The 22,128-nt window shown below is 32.8% G+C and overlaps 1 protein-coding gene across 10 annotated transcripts in view; it reads right to left on the bottom strand.

Annotated features, from left to right (window-relative positions):
- Window positions 1-1,056: 1,056 nt before the first annotated feature.
- LOC143256468 (uncharacterized) overlaps window positions 1,057-22,128 on the bottom strand; it is a 207,590-nt gene continuing 186,518 nt past the window's right edge. For all 10 annotated transcript variants that reach the window (XM_076513737.1, XM_076513739.1, XM_076513738.1 and 7 more), the window contains 9 exons: window positions 19,531-19,632; window positions 17,671-17,818; window positions 14,801-14,907; window positions 13,266-13,394; window positions 12,651-12,698; window positions 10,318-10,383; window positions 8,268-8,462; window positions 2,766-2,881; window positions 1,057-2,300 (listed from right to left, as the gene is read on the bottom strand). In XM_076513737.1, the coding sequence (XP_076369852.1) occupies window positions 2,000-2,300; window positions 2,766-2,881; window positions 8,268-8,462; window positions 10,318-10,383; window positions 12,651-12,698; window positions 13,266-13,394; window positions 14,801-14,907; window positions 17,671-17,818; window positions 19,531-19,632 (1,212 nt within the window). In that variant the 3' untranslated portion in view covers window positions 1,057-1,999. The remainder of the gene's footprint in view (window positions 2,301-2,765; window positions 2,882-8,267; window positions 8,463-10,317; window positions 10,384-12,650; window positions 12,699-13,265; window positions 13,395-14,800; window positions 14,908-17,670; window positions 17,819-19,530; window positions 19,633-22,128) is intronic.

Genomic DNA, 22,128 nt, shown 5'->3' with positions numbered 1-22,128 from the left:
TTAGAACGAGAAGTTATAGTTGTATAACTATGGATGGGAAACGGAAATTGCATCATTGAAAAAAATCTAGAAACTAAAGACATAAAAAAAATTAGTAACAAAGTTGTAAATTATACAATTATTATGTACCCTAAGAAAACAATGTTCCATACCTGAAGGAGATTAACATGAGCCCCGGCAGGAGGGAGTAACAGGGGGCATCTGTTAACCCTTACATTTTTAGAAAAAAACCCAACAAAGACACGTATTATGATATAAACGTAACTTAATATTTATACTATATTGTGGCTGTATTTAAACACATATTCTTATGATATATTGACATAAATATTAAAAGATTATTCCACAAATACATGTTTTGCACACCCCCCGACAATATTTCAGTGGGCACCCATGAAGGTTAACAAATATTCTATACCTGAAGTTAAAAATGTTCTATACCTGAAGAAGGTTAAAAATGTTCCACACCTGAAGAAGGTTAAAAAAACGTTCTATAACTGAAGAAGGTTAAGGAATGTTCTATACATGAAGAAAGTTAAAAATGTTCCACACCTGAAGAAGGTTAAAAAACGTTCTATAACTGAAAAAGGGTAAGGAATGTTCTATACATGAAGAAGGTTAAAAAACGTTCTATAACTGAAGAAGGTTAAGGAATGTTCTATACATGAAGAAGGTTAAAAAACGTTCTATAACTGAAGAAGGTTAAGGAATGTTCTATACATGAAGAAGGTTAAAAAACGTTCTATAAGTGAAGAAGGTTAAGGAATGTTCTATACATGAAGAAGGTTAAAAAACGTTCTATAAGTGAAGAAGGTTATAAAATGTTCTATACATGAAGAAGGTTAACAAACATTACGTGCGCAAAGAAGAAAAGAACTAAAAACCTAAATAAAATCAAACTACTTCTCACAAACCTAACAAACTAACGTACATGTATTCATAACAAGATGGTTCGAATCTCAAGTGACAAAAAAATAATATCATAAGATGGGGAATCCAAAATTACAAAAAAAACTTTAAAGTAATTTTCGAAATGATAGAAAAAGTTTAAGCAGATATTTTGAAACATTTTTACCTTCACGTGTTTTACAGAGTCTGGTATTATAAACATTCAAGAAACTGGGAGATTTAAAGTAAAAACATTTCTTCAAAAATTACTCAAAAATTATACACAATGAAAATATTAGCGTTTATAGTTGCGAATTGAATAACGTAAACTTATGTTCTTGGTTGTCTAAAAATATATAAAACCAGGAACAAGAGATATTAACTTAAAGCATGGTTTGATGAAATACAAAATAACAGTAATTTTTATTATTCTCAATTATAAGTCACATAAACCGAGCAATGACGTGTCATTAAAGCTCTAAAGCTCGATTTTTCGGTTCTGCGTAGACGTGTCTAATGTTCCACTTTCTGTGCTCTATTCAAAGTTGCCAAATCTACTGATAACGTCACGTGCTTTTTGCTGTGTTTATTGTTTTCCTGGTTCAAAGAAATGTTATGTTAAACAAATCTAAGAGGCCTAAAACAGTATAAGCATAACATATTAAAAATATACATAAATTAAAGAAAATTCATCCCAACTTAATGTTGTTCATAGTACAAAATATGGTAAAGAGCCATCTAGAGTGTAAATATAATTGAGAAAGTCAGTTCTTACTAAATTAAGAACCCATGATACGATTTTATGTATTAATGTAACTAATTTACTCCTATCTTTGCTTAGTTCACTTTTTGAGCTTATAACAGAGGCGGTTACCACTTGAAAAGAAAAGATACGTTTATTTATAGGTTTTTAATTTGTTTCAAACCCATCCCGAGTTCAAAGTAACACTGGACAGCGGTTAATTAACGTCATGTTTAGTTTAAAACTGTTATTATCATTTCTCTTACAACCACTAGGTGCAAGCAATTTTGAACGTTTGCATTGTCGTTAATTAGTTACGATAATGAAACGTAACATCTCTGTGTTTCACACATTTAAACTGTATTTCCATCAGCTTTCCCTGTCAATAATTCCCAATAACCGTTCGTACTCTTCAAGCGTCAGTTCTTCTCCGTCTGGATCGGAACTCCTTTTCTGCCTATACACATTCTCCTTTCTACTGATGGTTTCCACACAAAGGACGATGAAAAGATGGTTACAAGAAGACATCTCTTGTCCTAAGAGATGGTTCTCCAACAGTGAACTCGCCATCCCTTGATTCGTCAAGCTGCTACTGTGCCACGAATCACAATAGTTTTCCTCATCTCGAACTCCAAACGTGTTTGAGCCATGCCATACAAACTTCTGTGGCCTACACAAAAGAACCATAAAAATTAGCTCAGTGATAATCTACACGTTACATAAACTGTTCAGTTGTATCGTTATATCTTCTAACATCGTACGCAAGCAGCTGGAATAGATGCTACTGAATATTGTTATATAATTAATAGTTGAAGTGTGGTTGCTATTATTATTCTAAGTTCAGGTTTCATAAATTCTCTAATAGTTTATTTTTTACTATTTAACATCATGTAGTTCATATGTTCTGGTTCTCCTACAGCTTCTCTGTAATAGGAAACTTCCATTTTTAACTTGGCTGGAAATACAGTAACGTATAATGTGCCACATCTTAATAAGTTATAATATTTTCTAGAACTTTAAATGAAACCAGGTCGAAGATTATTTATGTTAATAAATGCAGTGACAACGATATTTTTAGTTCAGAGATCAAAGTTCGGTTAAATCCCTAAATGTGCTTTAAAAAGTTTTGACTTACCACGAGCTATCCGACAGAACGTTTCTTCCATCGAACGAATAAATACGTGGAGAGTGAGCAAAGATAGCTCCATCACCAGTAAATATGTCTGTCCAAGAAATGAACAGCACTTCTTCCTAAAAAATATCAGTAGAATTGACGTTTTACAAACGTTAGCTTTTATAATTAAACATAAAATTATTTGTTTTCGAATCTCAACTGACATACTTTAACGGTCATGTGACTGGGAAAAGAAAAAGCAAATAATAGTGTTAATGCGCTCCCCAGTGTGGCACAGCGGAATGTTTGCGGACTTACACCGCTAAAAATCGGCTTTCGATACCCGTGGTGGGCAGAGCACAAATAGCCCATTATGTAGCTTTGTGCTTAATTCTAAACAAACAATGCCCAGCATGGCCAGGTGGGTTAAGGTGTGCGACTCGTAATCTGAGTGTCGCGGGTTCGCATCCCCATTGCACCAAATATGCTCGCCTTTTCAGCCGTGGGGGCGTTATAATATGACAGTCAATCCCACTATTCGTTGGTAAAAGAGTAGCCCAAGAGTTGGCGGTGGGTGGTGATGACTAGCTGCCTTCCCTCTAGTTTTACACTGCTAAATTAGGGACGGCTAGCGCAGATAGTCCTCGTGTAGCTTTGCGCAAAATTCAAAAAACAAACAAACTAAACAAACAAAGTGTTAATGTAGTGGCGATTGATTGATTTAAGTATTGTTGTTGTTGTTGTCTGAACTAGAAACTGCGATGATGCCTTGGTATTATTGTAACAAGTGTGGTATTTTGTGCGATACCGCGTTTACCGGTGGTAAACCTTAGGAGTATTAAAAAAATAATAATAAAGTTTTGGTCGATATCAATATTTGACTCTAATCCATTACAAGAACAAATATATTTAATCATGGGAGTTCTGATTGGTTCAGCATGGCGAAGTGGTTATGGCGCTCGACTCGTAATCTGAGAGTCGCAGGTTCGAATCCCTGTCACACCAAACATGCTCGCCCTTTCAGCCGTGGGAGCTCTATGAAGTGACGGTCAATCCCACTATTCGTTGATAAAAGAGTAGCCCAAAAGTTGGCGGTGGGTAGTGATGACTAGCCACCTTCCCTCTAGTCTTACACTGCTAAATTAGGGACGGCTAGCGCAGATAGACCTCGTGTAGCTTTGCGCGAAATTCCAAACAAACAAAAAAGCAGACAGGATTCGTGGAGAAGTGAATGAATGAATGTATGTCGTGCAGCGAAGACGGGTCAGCCTATCAACATGTGTTAAACACCTTAGAAGTATACCACTCATGACTGCAATAAAAATTATGGTAGTAAATACCAGGTGGGGCTAATTTTGTATTATTTACACAGTAAATGCTAATTTATTTTTAGTTACGCATTTTTCGTGATGATTTTGAATATTTTATACACTTTATTACTGTGATACAAGTATATATATATATATACACACACACACATTATATATATAGGTGCGACAAATCAAAGCCACCGGTCGTAAGCAGTAATTTTAATCTATACATTTATAGACCTTTGTATTGTTGTTTGGCTAGAGGGAGATTTAAAATGGCTTAATCATTAGAACTTTCTTGAAAGTCTAAGAAACAAATTGAGTGGTATTAAATGCGAGTTAGAACAAAACAAATCGTGGCTCTTGAGTCTATGGTTAAGTTACATTGAGTCTGAACTGGTACAATATTAATTGATTGAATCATTTGATCAGCTATTTCATTATTGTAATTATTGAATTTTTTACAACAAAGTAATAAGCCACACATCGAACGTTTTGATGAACAAGAGAGTAACCAAGTGAGTGTAACCGTTGTACTCGCATCTACTGCAAAATTAGGCTTACCAATGAACGTTAATTAGGCTAACTTGAACTTATATTCAAAGACTTAACACACTTTCACTTTAGGTAAATTGGGCATCGAATCATTTTTACGAAATAATAATCAAAAACAAATGCCCAACAATAGGAACCGTTACAATAGTATGTTAACACACATTGTAAGTTACTTATACATGAGGTAATGAATTTTATGTTATCATTATATTAAGAGCTGATATTACAGGATGAAGGATTTGAATATTTTACTCCACAGAGGCTCTAACTCACTGTTGGAAACATTTGTTAAAATTATAATACATCATTCTAAATAAAGATATCTAAAAATAATAAATATTTTTAGAAATATTTAAAATGCCAATAATTCCAACACAAGGTAAAATAATGTATAATGATATGCCAATAACACTGTATCTGCTATTTCCAACGCCAAAGGTGACTTTTACCCAACATTAGGGCTCTTCAGGCCGGCTGGGGTACGATAGACTTGGTAGCGTAGGAGGTGCCATCTGTACTAACAAGTCACTTGACAACAGTTGCTATGGTTTCGAAGGGATTGAGGTAACGAATAATTCCCTATACTTTTTTTTTATGCTGGCACTAGCACAAAATAAACAAGTTCTATAAATCAAAGCTACCAATCAGGATATGCCAATGGTTGTAAGCTGTAACACTAAGCTTACAAATAATTTCTTATTTATTCTGCATTTCAAAACATTTCAATTTTAATTAATTTAACATGTCCTACAGGACCTAAAGGGTGTTTCTACAATATAACTTGTTGAATATTAACAGTAAATTCAATTCGGTAACTCCTAAAAATGGGGCCCGGCATGGCCAGGTGGTTAAGACACTCGACCCGCAATCCGAGGGTCACGGGTTAGAATCCTCGTCATACCAAACATACTCGTCCTTTCAGCAATGGAGGCGTTATAATGTGACGGTCACATTTGTTTTGTTAACCTGAAGATGACCTAGGAATGTCAAAACATTCTTCTCTGCTTCATTACTAAAAGTGTTAATACCCATACCAGTCGTCGTGAGATACACTTTTACTGTAAGTGGGTTTCTCGTCATCACGAATTGCGTCACCACAGCGAGAAATGTCTTCTTTTTAGCCAATAAAAACGTCAAAAATTTTCAGTTCAAATTAAAAAAAGCAGGATTGGGTAGTTTTTTGTTTTCTTCAACCAAAGTGTCCCACACTTGTTCATGATGGGCCTTTTACCATCATCTTTACCAAGTATAACAGCGTAGTTACTAGCGAGTAAAATTTTGTAAGGTGTTGGGAATGTTTACCTTTATGTAACACGTGGACGAAACGCCCAAGTCAGAAACCTCAAGGTTCAGGTATAGCAGTCTCTAATTTCACAGTAATAAACAAAAGACAGTCAACATGTAAGTAGAAACCCCCCACCTATATGAATATTTTAAAACAAATACTAAGATTCAATTTTATAACACAGCCACAGTTGAAAATACGGAACAGTTTCAGCAGTACAATACGGACCTTCTTATACGCAGCCAGGGAACACTAATCATTAAATTATACCCAACACAATTTACTAGGCCTCGATTCGTTATCCAATCTATATAAGTGTCTATATTTAGAGATGAGCCATATATATATCCATCTGCATACCACCAAACATGATCGCCCTTTCAGCCGTAGGGACGTTATAATGTGACGGTTAATCTCACTATTCGTTAGTAAAAAGAATAACCCAACAGTTGGCAGTGATTGGTGATGACTAGCTACCTTCCCTCTAGTCTTACACTGCTAAATTAGAGACGGCTAGCGCAGATGATCTTCATGTTGCTTTGCGCGAAATTCAAACCTGGGCCCACCTGGGATGATTTAACACTTATTATTCTGATCGTCTAAAACTTTTGAGATCAGTAGAAATGCTAATACAGGGTAGTCCAAACTTATATTTTCTATTTTAAAAGTTAATAATTAACTAACTTATTAACGAATTAGTAAACTTCAACATGTGGTATATACCATTAGTGGCTCTTAGCACGTCTAAATTTGATTCCAGTTTACGTTCGCTGCAACATGTCTACGATTACAGTGGCAATGATGTCCGTTATCCTCATTTTTAGCTTCGTGATATTTGCTTTTGGTGTGCGATATACGATATCCTTAACATAACCCATGCTTCTTTCCTGTCCTGTAATGACGCTGCACCACAGTTACTAACGTGGTATCTACAAGCCAAACGACACATCGTGTTTAGTTACTTTGTGGTTAAGCACAAAGTTACACAATGCACTACCACGACGTATTGAGTACTACTCGCTAGAGCAAAATATAAAAATGTGTCAATAAAAACAGTTTGAGTTGGCTACACGATGTTCAAACTACGTAGTTCTATTTCCTTAGTTATGTAATTATTAAACTTTAAAATAGGGAAGCTAATTTTGGGCCACCCTAAATTTTACGTATCTTTAAAAACATAAAATAATTCAAGTTTCGTTCGACTAAAATATTCCATTTAACTCATTATTTGGAAATGAGGCGTAATTTTAATAAACAAGTTAAAATTTTCATTATTTGAAAAAAACAAAAAAGATTATTGTCATCTGAACTTAGCCAGTATTGTTTTCTCAGTAAACGTCAACAACAAAATATAAGCTAGAAGAACATGTGTCAACGTTTTAATAATGACACTTATTATGTAGACACGTTTTGTTTTTTTATGTCGAACAATTTATAGTTGACAGATGCTCAGTTTCTTTTATTATTATTGTTTCTATTTTGTTTTGTTTAAATCATCGTAAATGTTAGGTGATTATGTGTTAATTTACAAGTTGCTCTGCACTTTGAGATCACAACTGGCAGAACATGAAGATCATTCCAGCCTTCTCAGTAAATTACTTAGATATATGAAAGAATGAAATTGTAAACAGCCGGTTTGGTACGCTTTCAGACAGTCGCACAAAACTGTTCAACAGTTATCTGAGATAGCTATCCCTAATTTTGAACTGACACACTAGATGAAAGGCAAGTAGTCACAACATTTATCGCCAACTCTAGCCTGACCAAAGAGCGGGATTTGACCATCAACCAATATCATGCACCCACACCGCCAAAGCGAGGAACAAAAACTTCTTTTTGAGGTAACATTTTGGGGCATTAACAAAATAATTAAACTTTTGTAATGGTCACTTTAACACGTTCACTTAAAGTTCATACTTTCTACAGCAACATCAAGGATGTAGAAAAACGTTTGATGGATATAGAAGAAATGAGGCTTACGAACAGTTTCAACAAATGACCATTAAGTGGCTCCCTCTACTGTCAGTAATTTGCTAGAAAGCTCTTTTTCCATGTTTTATACAAATAACTGACAAGTAGTACCTCTTGTGGACATGTGTTTAAAGGATCTTTGACCTATTCACGCTTGACGCCCAAATGCGTAACATTACCAATAGTTCTGTCCACTTAGAATAACAACCAAAGCCAAATATTTACCTTTAAATAAATTACAGTATACAAATGGATAACAGAGTTTTTTTCTTGCTGCAGTTAAATGAACTGGCATTTACAATAAATAGTGAAAACAATGTCTAATTTTCTGACATTATTCTTCACAATATTTTCATAAAGTTTGAAAACAATGATACAAATGTTCCTCTCACACTGGCTTACCTTGATATTGACAACAGGCAACTTCTGATCTTTGTAGTAGACAATACTTTTTAAATCTTGAACTTTCGACGTTAAAAGAGCTCTGAAGGTACCACGTAAGTTGGCTTGTCTGGCTTGACGGTAACACTGGTAATCCACTCCTCTCACTCCTTGCATACCTCCGTTCATTGGTTGATTTAAAGCTGCCATTCTTAGCTGAATTTTTAAAAGCATAATTACAATTTTGTTTCACAAGTCTTATTAGAACAGAACTTTTTGTCGGGCCAAAGATTAGTTATTATTCTACATTCTGGAATTGTAAGAAGAGGAGTAAGAGGAAAGGTATTATCATTATTTTATCTAATAGTATGATTTTACAATTGTTTTTACCTTTCATGAAAATCTTCATATATTTTTAAAAATATTATGAGAAATGAAAAGCTAACTTTAATGAATATGATTCTTTCATCACATTAGTGGTTCTAAAGTCTTAATAAAATGTTTATATGTTTCAGTTCTATCTTTTTTCACTCTTTTATTTGTCCACTTGCATCAATTATCGTCTTTTGAAACTGGTACAATAACATCCGCTAGCATAAAGCCAAAGTAAACTGCGTCCATCAATGCTCTGATACAAATAATAAATATAATATGTCTTGGACACTCCATGGCTTGGAACTAATTTTAATTGAATTTTTGAGGAATAATTTTCAACAATAAATGAGAAACAGACATAAAAACCACAACAGTGCCATGTAACATTGACATACAACATCCATGTAACATTGACAACCACAACAGTGCCATGTAACATTGACATACAACATTTGTATAGACAGAAACACCCACTACTCCTTCACATACAGATACATCTCCAGCCTGTACTGTGAAACTCAGAAAGAATACATAGTATCACTATGCCAAGAGGAAATGCATATTATATTTCATATTTTGTATGAGATCACAAACTGGGTGTTCTGACAGTGAGTAAAACAAAGGGCAGATTGTGAGAGACCTCTGACTTTCCAATAGATGCATGCATATACTTATGATAAAGCATCATAAGAAGCATCTGACTGATGCATGATGTTGACTTGGTTATCCACAGACTGTTAAATAAAGACTTGTTCAACAGGTCTGTTAAAATAACCCTTTTAACACTTTACCAGGTCCTAATATTTGTCACGTACAGCACAAAGGGTTCTGCATGGGTCAGGCTAAAATGGGTATGAGGACTGATGGAAACCATGCAAATGTACTGCGTAGGAAGTAACAGGCCCAGAAAATGTTATACAATTTAAATGAGTCATTCTTTTCTGAGATAGGTTCTGATTCTAACAATGTAATTCGAACAAATACGTTTGGGTATGTAAGAGTGGTGGAGGTTTTTGGTAAAATGGTTCCCATAAAGGCAATGGTAAAACATGTTGATTTTGGAGTAATTGAATGGGTGCCACTTGGTACAATGAAAATACCAAGTTGATATTCATCAAGAAACATTTCACTTTGGTACATTATGTTGCTGTCCTTCAGAACCAATCTCATATTCATAACTTTACCAGTGTGTTATCAAGTTTACATCGCTTGCAGGAAAGTTACCACATGTACCAGAATCGACCACCACCACCTGCAACAAAGGAGGAGCTGCAGCTTCTTCCCAGAATTCCTCAGAGTTTTGTTGTTAATTCCATAAAACACACCTGGAAACATTTTGACAAACAACTGTAAAAATTCAACTACTGCCTGCTAATGAGAATTAACTATAGTTAAAGCTCATGGAACTGTGGTAAAATCTGAATCAAATTGTCACTGATAACACAGGTTCAGTTACTCATGGTTGAAATAATAAAGTCCAAAAAAGTTAGATTTAATCTCTTACTGCCAACTTTATTTGTCAGGTACTTACTTTATGATATAATACTTTGGGCGAAATACCAGTAATATGACAACCATGACAAAATATGTTATGTACAAATTTATGACGGAACAATGATCTATATATACTAACAACAGAATTACAAAGAAGCATAACTGTAGGTCACTCTTTAAGTACAAAATATGTACTCCTTACCCTGTTAGGATTTTCAAGCACTAAATCGTATGTAGACCTTGGTCCAGGTTTCTTTGTAGTGGTAGTCTATACATGAAGAAAACAACTAGTTAATATTTTAAACATTCTGATCACATTTCTCTGTCCAAACATTAAAGTAACTATTATATTACTTAAATATTACACTTTACAAGAAAATCTTAAGTTCAGATTTCACTCATTTGTATTTGTATCAGGTGATGAGATTCTATAAAAGATATGAAACACTTTGAAAGCCATCTGTATTGACCAAAACCCTCACTAGTGCCTGAAACTTATTTTACTAGCAACTGAACCAGTAGAGATTCAAGTTTCAAGCTGATACTCTTCATTAGGTTAACACACGTTCTCTTCACTGACTTCAATGGATTTCTTCATGCTGATCATTTGTAAGCAAACATATTGATCTGATTGAATGACTTTATGTACAAACACACATCCTCATACATACATTCTGAATGACATGATGTGCCATCACACATCTTCATATATATACATTCTGAATCATTTGATGTCCCGTCACATATCTTCACATATACATTCTAAATGACCTGATGTACCATCACACATCTTCACATATACATTCTGAATCATTTGATGTCCCATTACACATCTTCATATATACATTCTAAATCACTTGATGTCCCATCACATATCTTCACATATACATTCTAAATGACCTGATGTACTATCACACATTTTCACATATACATTCTAAATGACCTGATGTACCATCACACATCTTCACATATACATTCTGAATCATTTGATGTCCCATTACACATCTTCATATATATACATTCTAAATCACTTGATGTCCCATCACATATCTTCACATATACATTCTAAATAACCTGATGTACCATCACACATCTTCACATATACATTCTGAATCATTTGATGTCCCATTACACATCTTCATATATATATACATTCTAAATCACTTGATGTCCCATCACATATCTTCACATATACATTCTAAATGACCTGATGTACCATCACACATTTTCACATATACATTCTAAATGACCTGGTGTAGCATCACACATTTTCAGATATACATTCTAAATGACCTGATGTACCATCACACATTTTCACATATACATTCTAAATGACCTGATGTACCATCACACATCTTCACATATACATTCTAAATGACTTCATGTACCATCACACATCTTAGCACATACATTCTATGAACATAATAACTCACGTCATATCTTTCAGTTCAATTACCTCAATTGTTATTAAATGGAACTACTTTAGTTTCAAGTTTAGTGAAAGCTTAGAGTATATTGGCATTTGAAAATAAGCATTTCTAATAATTCAGAAGACATTAGAGTCACCCGTATCTAGATCAGTTTAGCTGATCTGTAACCTGTATCTAGATCAGTTTAGCTGATCTGTAATCCGTATCTAGATCAGTTTAGCTGATCTGTAACCCGTATCTAGATCAGTTTAGCTGATCTGTAACCCGTATCTAGATCAGTGGAGTTTGTTTAGCTGATCTGTAACCCGTATCTAGATCAGTGGAGTTTGTTTAGCTGATCTGTATTCTCACTTCCTTTCAGACAAAATGGTTTGGGAATCAGACTTCTAGTCAACAAAACATAATGCACAGAAATGCAGAAACTACATTATATTAACGTGTTCTTCACTTGTTCATTAGTAGTGGATCACATATATCTGACTATAATGGGCACAGCATTTATGTCATTATCTACAGTTGTAGATTATCTCGTATGTATATAACCAAAACTACAGTTAAATATCAACATATTGATACTACTAATGCAAAAATCAAATATTGATTGTTTAAAGGTGTTTCTTAGGGTGTGTTTTAAACTCATAAGCAGAGGATCCAAAGAGAGTTACTCATGATGGGAAGACCAAAAATATATAAAAATAATGCTTAGGGCAATGACAGAAGTTGTGATTGAAGCTTCTGACATGTATTGCCATCTAGTGAATGATACCATAAGCAGAAAGACATAAAAATTATGTACATTACATATTCAACATTTAGACAAATAAATCATGTATGATTAGTAATTACTAACACAAATAGCTGCCCTTAGGGCAAAGTTTCTGCTAGTATATTAATTATTTAATCGAAAATTGCTAATGGCTAATTTTATCTAGCAAGTGAAATGTTTTTATTTTTAATCTGTAATATACAGTTGTAAAACTAAGAGAAAAACAGTTTTATGAAAAAAGAAATCACATTTACATTTCTAATACTATCAAACTCTTTAGAAAAAGTACAATTATATTAAAAAGAAATTTAAAATAAAAAAGACCGTGTATATACATACCATATGTGGTGTTGGCGTTGTTTTTGGTGATGGCAGAACAGGACCAAGCTGAAAGTATATATTTATATTATACCATATTACATACAAACCACAATTATATGAATATATTTATAATGAACAATAAAAAACACTTTTAACTACAAAAATAAATCTCAAGTTCCTACACATTAAGAGTTTTCAAATGATTATGTAAGCCACACTTGGAATGCTATGTACTGTTTTGGTCACTTTATGTCAGAAAGAATAATTAATTATTGGAAAAGATCCAGAGGAGGTTCACTAAAATGATTTTCATGTTAGTAGAGTGGGTACCTTCTCCTAGTTTGTTTTCTTTTCTTTTGAAATAAAGATAAAGATGTGGCCTTTTTTGAAGTTTAACAACGTTTCCCAGGGGATCAATAGGATAAAGTCCCCTGGTTTCTTTGTATAACAGTCTGAAACCAAAGCAAGAAGAAGGCACAAAGGGAAAAGCTAACCCACAATTAAGATATCTCTCGATTGTTTTTAACAGGATGATTGACTAACAAAATTAGTTGTTCTTAAAACAGTTTGTCAATAATGTAATACAACTCAATGTTTCAACACGTAAAACTGCTACAATACGGATAAACTTACTCCAACATACTGCCAGCCTTGTCTAACCTTTACCAACAAAGCATCTTCATCAAGAAGAAATGCAAGAGTGCCACGAGGACTTTTATCAGTCACTTCATGCAAGGTCTCCTGGTTGCTAAATGTCACAGCCTAAAACCATCAAAAGACAAAGTTACACGAATAAACGAACATACGTGTTACAATTTACAACAAAATACAAGTGAAAAAAATAGAAATATATAGTCTTACAAGTAGAAGAACCAAACTATATATTTTTTATTTCTCTTTGTTCTTGTGTCTAAAATTAAATTAGAACAATTAATATATTTTGTAGGAGTTATCAGTAGTAATTAATTGTACAGTAATTTAAAAACTACAATCATACAAAAATATACAAAGCTATAAAAATTAAAATATAAAAACTAACTTGTGTCTTTTTCAATTGTCTGACTCATTAAAGCCTGTATTTGTTTTGACTTTATTAGGCTTAATGTAACCATGTGAAGCAGTATGCTATCCTGCATCCCTATTTACCCTGACAAGCTTAATCTATAAAGGTACACCTTTCAAAAGGGTTAGGGTTAGAGATTTTTGTATCTTCATGTTGAATTCATTACTTGAACGTAATATCTTGTAAAACATTACATACAGCAGTAACATAGTATCTAGTAGAATATTACATATAGCAATGACATAGTATAGAGTAGAATATTTCATACAGCAGTGACATAGTATCTGGTAGAATATTACATATAGAAATGACATAGTATTGAGTATAATATTTCATACAGCAGTGACATAGTATCTGGTGGAATATTACATATAGAAATGGCATAGAATCTGGTAGAATATTACATACATACAGCACTGACATAGTATCTGGTAGAATATTACATACAGCAGTGACAAACTATCTAGTAGAATATTACATACAGCAGTGACATCGTATCTGTTAGAATATTACATACAGTACTGACATAGTATCTGGTAGAATATTACATACAGCAGTGACAAACTATCTAGTAGAATATTACATACAGCAGTGACATAGTATCTGATAGAATATTACATACAGCAGTGACAAACTATCTAGTAGAACATTACATACAGCAGTGACATAGTATCTGGTAGAATATTACATATAGCAGTGACACAGTATCTAGCAGAATGTCCTATATATTAACATCTAACATCCAATATGACATAGTACTTGCAGTATCTAACAGAATATCACATCCACTAACATATGAGACAGTTATTATACTTAACATAATATTATTAAGTAGTTTTCACCATAAATAAAAGATAATCATGTTAAATCTCCATAAACTGTTAACATCAGAAGCATAAATACACTTCTTTTCAAAAGAAAAATCCAACAACTCAAATGATACTTACAAAACATAAACATCAAGCATTTACCTACTCAGCCTGCATTGTTCTGATGATATGACAATTATTGATACATATTTATATATGTGTGTGTGGGTACACATAAAAAGTAACTGTGATTTCGTTTCAATAAACATCTACTTAATATTTTATAAAAGCCTTACTGTTGATATCATGAGTGGATGATCACAATCATCATTTTGTGATGATGGTGGACCTGGAGGTCCTGGTGGTCCTGGTGGACCAGGGGGACCTTGCCTGTAATAAATTCCTGAAAAAGAAAGGTTACCCGTGATATATAAAAATATATATCGATGAGACTGAAGAATTATTGATCCTTTTTATCATTGTTCATAGCATTAATAAGTTTGTGAAAATATATATGACAAAATAAACATATTCATAGGATCTATTTACGTGATTTTATTTATCAAACTTAGTGAGACATCATCCAGTGTATGATAAGTGATAAAAAGAATCTACGTAATACACAAGTTTAAAACATATTTAGACACATCTAATAACAAAGTGTTCTAGATGATATTAAGTTATATATCAAATGTACAATTTATGTGTTTTATATCAGGCTAGAAGTTAAAATATACATATAGTGTTAGAATCAAATATACATATTTTTCAAGTACATCTGACATGCTATCTCAATAGCGAATAAATTCATATCTCCATACAAGTTCACATATATATATATATATCTTTAACACATTCTACCAGCAGAAATGGTAGCCTCACCTTCATTACAAGACCTATTCTGTCTGTAAGCATGTAAATAAACAAAATTAAATAAAATCTCTAATTTTAATAACTGAAGATTTGAGTATTATACAACATAAGAACAATTACAATATTTAGTTCTATTTCCGGAATGAAACATAATATAATGTGATAATCTACTGATTGAAACAATGTGTAAATGAAGGAAAGCTGGCAGTTACTTGTAAGTGATATGTGTTGGTTATTACTGTCAGCGAGCTGTAAGTGATATGTTTTGGCTATTGCTGTCAGCGAGCTGTAAGTGATATGTTTTGGTTATTACTGTCAGCTGTTTGTAAGTGATATGTTTTGGTTATTACCGTCAACTAGCTTTGAGTGATATGTTTCGGTTATTACCGTCAACTAGCTGTGAGTGATATGTTCTGGTTATTACTGACAGCTAGCTGTAAGTGATATGTTTTGGTTATTAATGTCAGCTAGCTGTAAGTGATATGTTTTGGTTATTAATGTCAGCTAGCTGTAAGTGATATGTTTTGGTTATTACTGTCAGTGAGCTGTAAGTGATATGTTTTGGTTATTACTGTCAGCTGTTTGTAAGTGATATGTTTTGGTTATTACTGTCAGCTAGCTGTAACTGATATGTTTTGATTATTACTGTCAGCTAGCTGTAAGTGATATGTTCTGATTATTACTGTCAGCTAGCTGTAAGTGATATGTTTTGGTTATTACTGTCAGCTAGCTGTAAGTGATATGTTTTGGTTATTACTGTCAGCTGTTTGTAAGTGATATGTTTTGGTTTTTACGGTCAGCTAGCTGTAAGTGATATGTTTTGGTTATTACTGTCAGCTAGCTGTAAGTGATATGTTTTGGTTATTACTGTCAGCTGTTTGTAAGTGATATGTTTTGGTTATTACTGTCAGCAAGCTGTAAGTGATATGTTTTGGTTATTACTGTCAGCAAGCTGTAAGTGATATGTTTTGGTTATTACTGTCAGCGAGCTGTAAGTGATATGTTTTGGTTATTACTGTCAGCTGTTTGTAAGTGATATGTTTTGTTTATTACTGTCAGCTGTTTGTAAGTGATATGTTTTGGTTATTACCATCAACTAGCTTTGAGTGATATGTTTTGGTTATTACTGACAGCTAGCTGTAAGTGATATGTTTTGGTTATTAATGTCAGCTAGCTGTAAGTGATATGTTTTGGTTATTAATGTCAGCTAGCTGTAAGTGATATGTTTTGGTTATTACTGTCAGTGAGCTGTAAGTGATATGTTTTGGTTATTACTGTCAGCTGTTTGTAAGTGATATGTTTTGGTTATTACTGTCAGCTAGCTGTAAGTGATATGTTTTGATTATTACTGTCAGCTAGCTGTAAGTGATATGTTCTGATTATTACTGTCAGCTGTTTGTAAGTGATATGTTTTGGTTATTACTGTCAGCAAGCTGTAAGTGATATGTTTTGGTTATTACTGTCAGCAAGCTGTAAGTGATATGTTTTGGTTATTAATGTCAGCTAGCTGTAAGTGATATGTTTTAGTTATTACTGTCAGCTATTTGTAAGTGATATGTTTTGGTTATTACTCTACATATGTATAGAGGTATTAAGGGTGATTCAGGTGACATATTGCATTGCAACCTTAAACATAACTTCTGTATCAATAAGCTATGGGTTCCCTCTTAGCCTGGACCCGGATAGAAGACTTTTTCTGCTTCCTCCTTGTTGCAGTCCTGTACATAGATGTACTGTATAATTTTGTTAACTATATTATTGTCTTATACATTATATTGCACAGTTCATCTGTGAGGCTTACTTCATGAAAAGCATGGAAGTATTATGTAAATATAAGTAACTGATTACTATTGGCTTGGTCTCAAATTATTGTAGTTTTGTATAATTATACACTTCTTAAGCAGCATAGTTCTTCTTCGTGAAAAGAAAACATAGGATCTGACACTCGCCCACATAGCAATTGGCTTAGTGTTACATTAACATATTTAAAAGGTTTACTTAACTACTATAAAATGCTATGGTATCATGTTTATAAGATTATTTAGTTAACAAGAAAACATTAACTCAGCATTATAATAACTTATTAAGAAGGTTTACTTAGTTACTAGAAAACATTAACTCAGCATTATGGCAACTTATTTAAAAGATTCAAATATCTTCTCTGTACACGATATATAATAATAAGAAATTAATAAAAGAAAATATTAATTAATTATTTAAGTCTTCAGTGACCAGTGACAACATGAAGAAATTTTAAAATGAGGACCTCCAGTAAATATATATATATATACACCTCTTCCCCCAATACTATCTGGATTTCGAAGCCATCGAGTATGATATTGTGAGCCTGGTGGTCCTGGAGGTCCTGGAGGACCTGGTTTACCAATACCAGGTGGACCTGGTGGTCCAGGAAGGCCCTCAATCACTGCCCCTGGAGGACCCTATAAATCGGTTTAATAATTTAAACTATTAATGCTATGCCAAATAATTTCAAATACTGTATTACTAATAATACAATATTTGATAATATTATATATATAACTGATTCATCACGTAGAAAACAAAGTTTTATAATAAATTTTAAAAACACAGTAATACTAACAGTCATCATTAATTTCAGAATTTCTTTAATTTCCATCTTCAGTAATAAGAATTAGTTAATAATATTCAATCTGAAATAAACAACGTTAGCATTAAGTGAGTTTTTGAATTCAATTGGAAGTTTAGAAACAACAAATTTGAACAGTAACAACATAATGTACAGTAAAACTTGCTGCTCACACGTTTAATAGTTAACATTGTTGAGAGAAACTATTACAGAGAAAGACTTAAATATAAGTGTATATACTGTAGCTTTAGAATAATAATAAACATGAAATAAAAACACTGAAAATCCAGAATCGACTGTATTGACGACATCAGAGTGGAGTTGATGTTATTGTTTAGTGTTGAGTATTCATTGAAAATGGAGAGACTTTATTTAATAAAGAGTTGATATACATGTGTACATGAGCACAATGGAATTTCAGCCAGAAGTGGATGTGAGTTAAGTAATCCAAGCACATCCTGTATTTAATTTCATAGTGAGAATAATAACCACCTCATAATTCTAAAAACTTAAAAATTCTTGATTCTCGAACCCCAGATTACAAACTCTTGATGAAAATGGAACCTTGAATGGTCCATTTTCAAGAAAGATTAAAACTTAATGTTTAAATTACCTTGCATGTTAGCACATTTTCAGATGAATGTTTCTATTATTAGATGCTTTTGTTTAAAAGATAAGGTTACCAAAATTTAATTTGCAAGGTTAAATAATTTGGAACAGTGAACTATTAGTTAAAAGCCTTCAAAAGGAAACTGAAATTACAAATTTGTTGTTTGTTCTTTTTCTCTTTTCATAAAGCCACATTGAGTTATGTGTTGCATCCACCACTAGGAAACCAAACCCATGATTTTTGTTTCATAACTCTGTAAAATTATCAACAGCCCACCAAAAAAAAAAAACACGAAATGTAAAAATCAAGGTTTTCACAGTCAAGAATACACGGTGAGTTAGGTATCTCTTAGGATCCACCAGTTTAGTTGGGAACTTACAAAGATATTCTGTATTGCTGAAGCATGTTTTTATAGAAAAGCCAGTTAAGATACTTGACAGTTTATTGTTTGAAACACAGTACTTCAAACAATGACCTTTGTTTTTTAAAGCAGGGTTTTATCCTGTAAAAGATTGACATACTTATGCTTCTAAACATTTACTCAATGAAGTTTATCAAAAACAAATCTTAAAAGAAAAGCAGTTCTCTTTTGTCAAAAAACATCTACAGACTAATATTTTATTTTTGAACAGCTTAAAGAGTTTGTTTCATTGGGTCATTTGTCTTTTCGTGTTGTTCTACTTCCATGATAATATTTCACTGTTCATTACTAAACTCATACTGTAAAAACGTTCAGTAAACTGTTACCAAAGTATAGAAGAATATACTGCAATATTTACTTTATTTTACTGTCAGTGATGTATTGAAGGATTAGGGCCAGATTTGTCTAAAATGTATTGATAAAAATAAAGATATAACATTGCTGTGTTAAAATGTAAAAAAAATGTTAAAATACTGCTTCATTCTCAATAGTTATATGTTAAGTATAAACTCACTATTGGGCCAGGGGGTCCGGGAGGCCCTGGAACTGGGATAAATTTCTCATATTTGTCTCGAGATGAAGGTTGGCCAGGAGGTCCGGGAGGTCCAGGGTTACCCTTGACAAATAAAAGATTACTTGTTATTATCAGATTTATTATTTAACTAGCATATAGCCCATTAAAAATGATGGGACAAGTACTATCCACCCAACCCCCATAGTACACCATAACCTCACATTTCATAGCTAACTGAAATAAATAAATTTTGCAAAATCTAGCAAAGAAGCAGAAAAGTGCAGTTGAGGCAAACAAAGGTTGGTAAATCCTTTTATGAACCAATTAAAATTAAGATAATTCATGAAATTAATTTGTGGTATATTCATATAATAATTATTGGTAAAAACCAGTTAGATTAACAACTTCTGATATATAGAAAACTCTGTGTTTTTTGGTAACGTTATGTTCCAAACAATGACTTTTATGTCATATCACTTAGCAACAAAAGTATAAACTAATATTTTTGTTAGTCTATGTGCTGAAAGTATAAAATGAAATATAGAGACAACAAAACTGGAAAAATATTTGTTGATTTCTTAATTTAGAAACACCATTGAAAAGGTTTGTTTTTATTCAACACATTGGTGATAAAACAGAAAACAGCTCAGGTGAAAAAACAATTTAAGTGTAAAATGAAATCAGTATTTTTACTTTCATGATAAATTTTATGCACTTAGCTCTAAACTAGGTGATCTTATCCTATGTCTTTACTTTACGCTCATTATACTAACACTTACTACACTTATAAGGTTTCACGACACCCTTTCACCCCTGTCACTAAAACCATAATGGGCAGAGAGTAATTTATACCTGAATAAATGCATTTTGGCTTTTATGGCTTCTCCTATTACAAGAAAAAAGGTGTGATGTGATACACACTGCCTTTATGTAAGTTAGATATAGCCCACACCCAGAAATTATGTTTAGTAGGATCACTCTTTTTAATCATTGTATTTAGAGTAATATTAACATACACAAACAAGACCTTTATTTGCTTTTGCACCATTTGAGAGACAGCATGAAAGAAAAATAAGTAAAATATAAGATAGCAAAATGACACTGACTGAAAAAAAACTTCAACATTAAATATTTTAGACTGCACTTGTAATTTAAAGGTTTTTCTATTTTATACACAAAGTAAGATTTACTTGTGAATGGTATATATTTGTAGTTATGCTGAAGCTATCCCTAATTCTGAACTACTAACCATAGTGAAATACGCCAGCCAGTAGCACCTCCTATTACCCAACACCATGCTCTCAGTCTTATAATGTACCCACAGCTTAAAGTGTGGAGAATATTTTGTGGTATCACATAAGTTTGAAACTGGCTCTCACAAAACCCAGAGCTCTACCAAAGAGCCAACTCAACCCCCTGTTAATGGTTAATTAGTAAGTTATGCTACTGTTTTAGTGAGTGAAATACTCATAAATTTTGTACTCCATAACTGATATTACTTAACTTTATTCAGTCACAATCACATATTTTGTATCTAAATTTCCAGGAAATATTTGTGTATAGTTATGACACTTTCATTAACCAGGTGTCTCAGAACTTTAAATATATGTTAATCTTCCTACATAGGTAAAAACTAAGTACTGCAATGTTTGTTCTTAGTTCTCAAGCTATAATCTCTGTATGGACTTATTGAAAGGTAGTCTATCCAAACAAAACAATACAGACACCTGTACAACTAACTAGCTTGACGTAAGGTTGCATGCAAGACCATTGGTTGAAACATATAACCTATATACTTGTAGGATTCCTGGCATTGTTTTGTCAGGCTGTTTAAATCAGATATTTTCGTAGGTCTGTCTCTTGGCTTTGTCCTCTTGCTTTTCTCAGCTCCAGGAATCAGACAACACACAAGAAGAAATCTGGTCAGTTTTACTAAGAGAATACTGTGTTTGTTATTAAAGGATTTTCTGTTTAAAAATACGCTTGTGTTAATTTGTTTTCCATTACTATTAATGTTCAATTTATTCTTTGTTTAACAGTTTTGAAAACAGAATTTTGGGAACTTTTGACTTCTCTGCTGGACTTCTGAAGATCACACTATGTTATAATTATGTCCTTGTTAAGAATTAATTAATGAGATAGATTAGGCTAGTTTGAGTTAAAGATTAATTAATGACATAGATTAGTTTAAGTTAAAGATTAATTAATGAGATAGATTAGGCTAGGTTAAGGCTTAACTAGTGAGATATGTTACTGTTATAAACCCAAGTCAAAAGTGAAACCCTTGGAGTTCATTTAGTTAAAACTAGAACAGTTGAGTAAATGTGGGCAATCAATATTGAAAATGTCTTCAGCCAGTAGAACGTATTTATGGAACCTACCAAAAGTAACTTTTTACAGCTTATGGTATACCTTCAACAAATTGAGTTAATTTGCTCAATATGATTCAAAATTATCCAAAAATTAATAACCAAGATTACTATTACTTAAATTTACATTTTCATAAAGTATTTGAAAGCCTAAGTAAGTCTTTGATTTACAGTATACTTGTATATATATACTCGTAGTAAAAGCCATGGTGTAAATATACTTAAGTGA

Source organism: Tachypleus tridentatus, chromosome 7 (genome assembly GCF_004210375.1).
Source record: "Tachypleus tridentatus isolate NWPU-2018 chromosome 7, ASM421037v1, whole genome shotgun sequence".
Lineage (NCBI taxonomy): Eukaryota > Metazoa > Arthropoda > Merostomata > Xiphosura > Limulidae > Tachypleus > Tachypleus tridentatus.
Note: the sequence above shows the minus strand (reverse complement) of the source record. Positions and strands in the feature narration are given on the sequence as shown.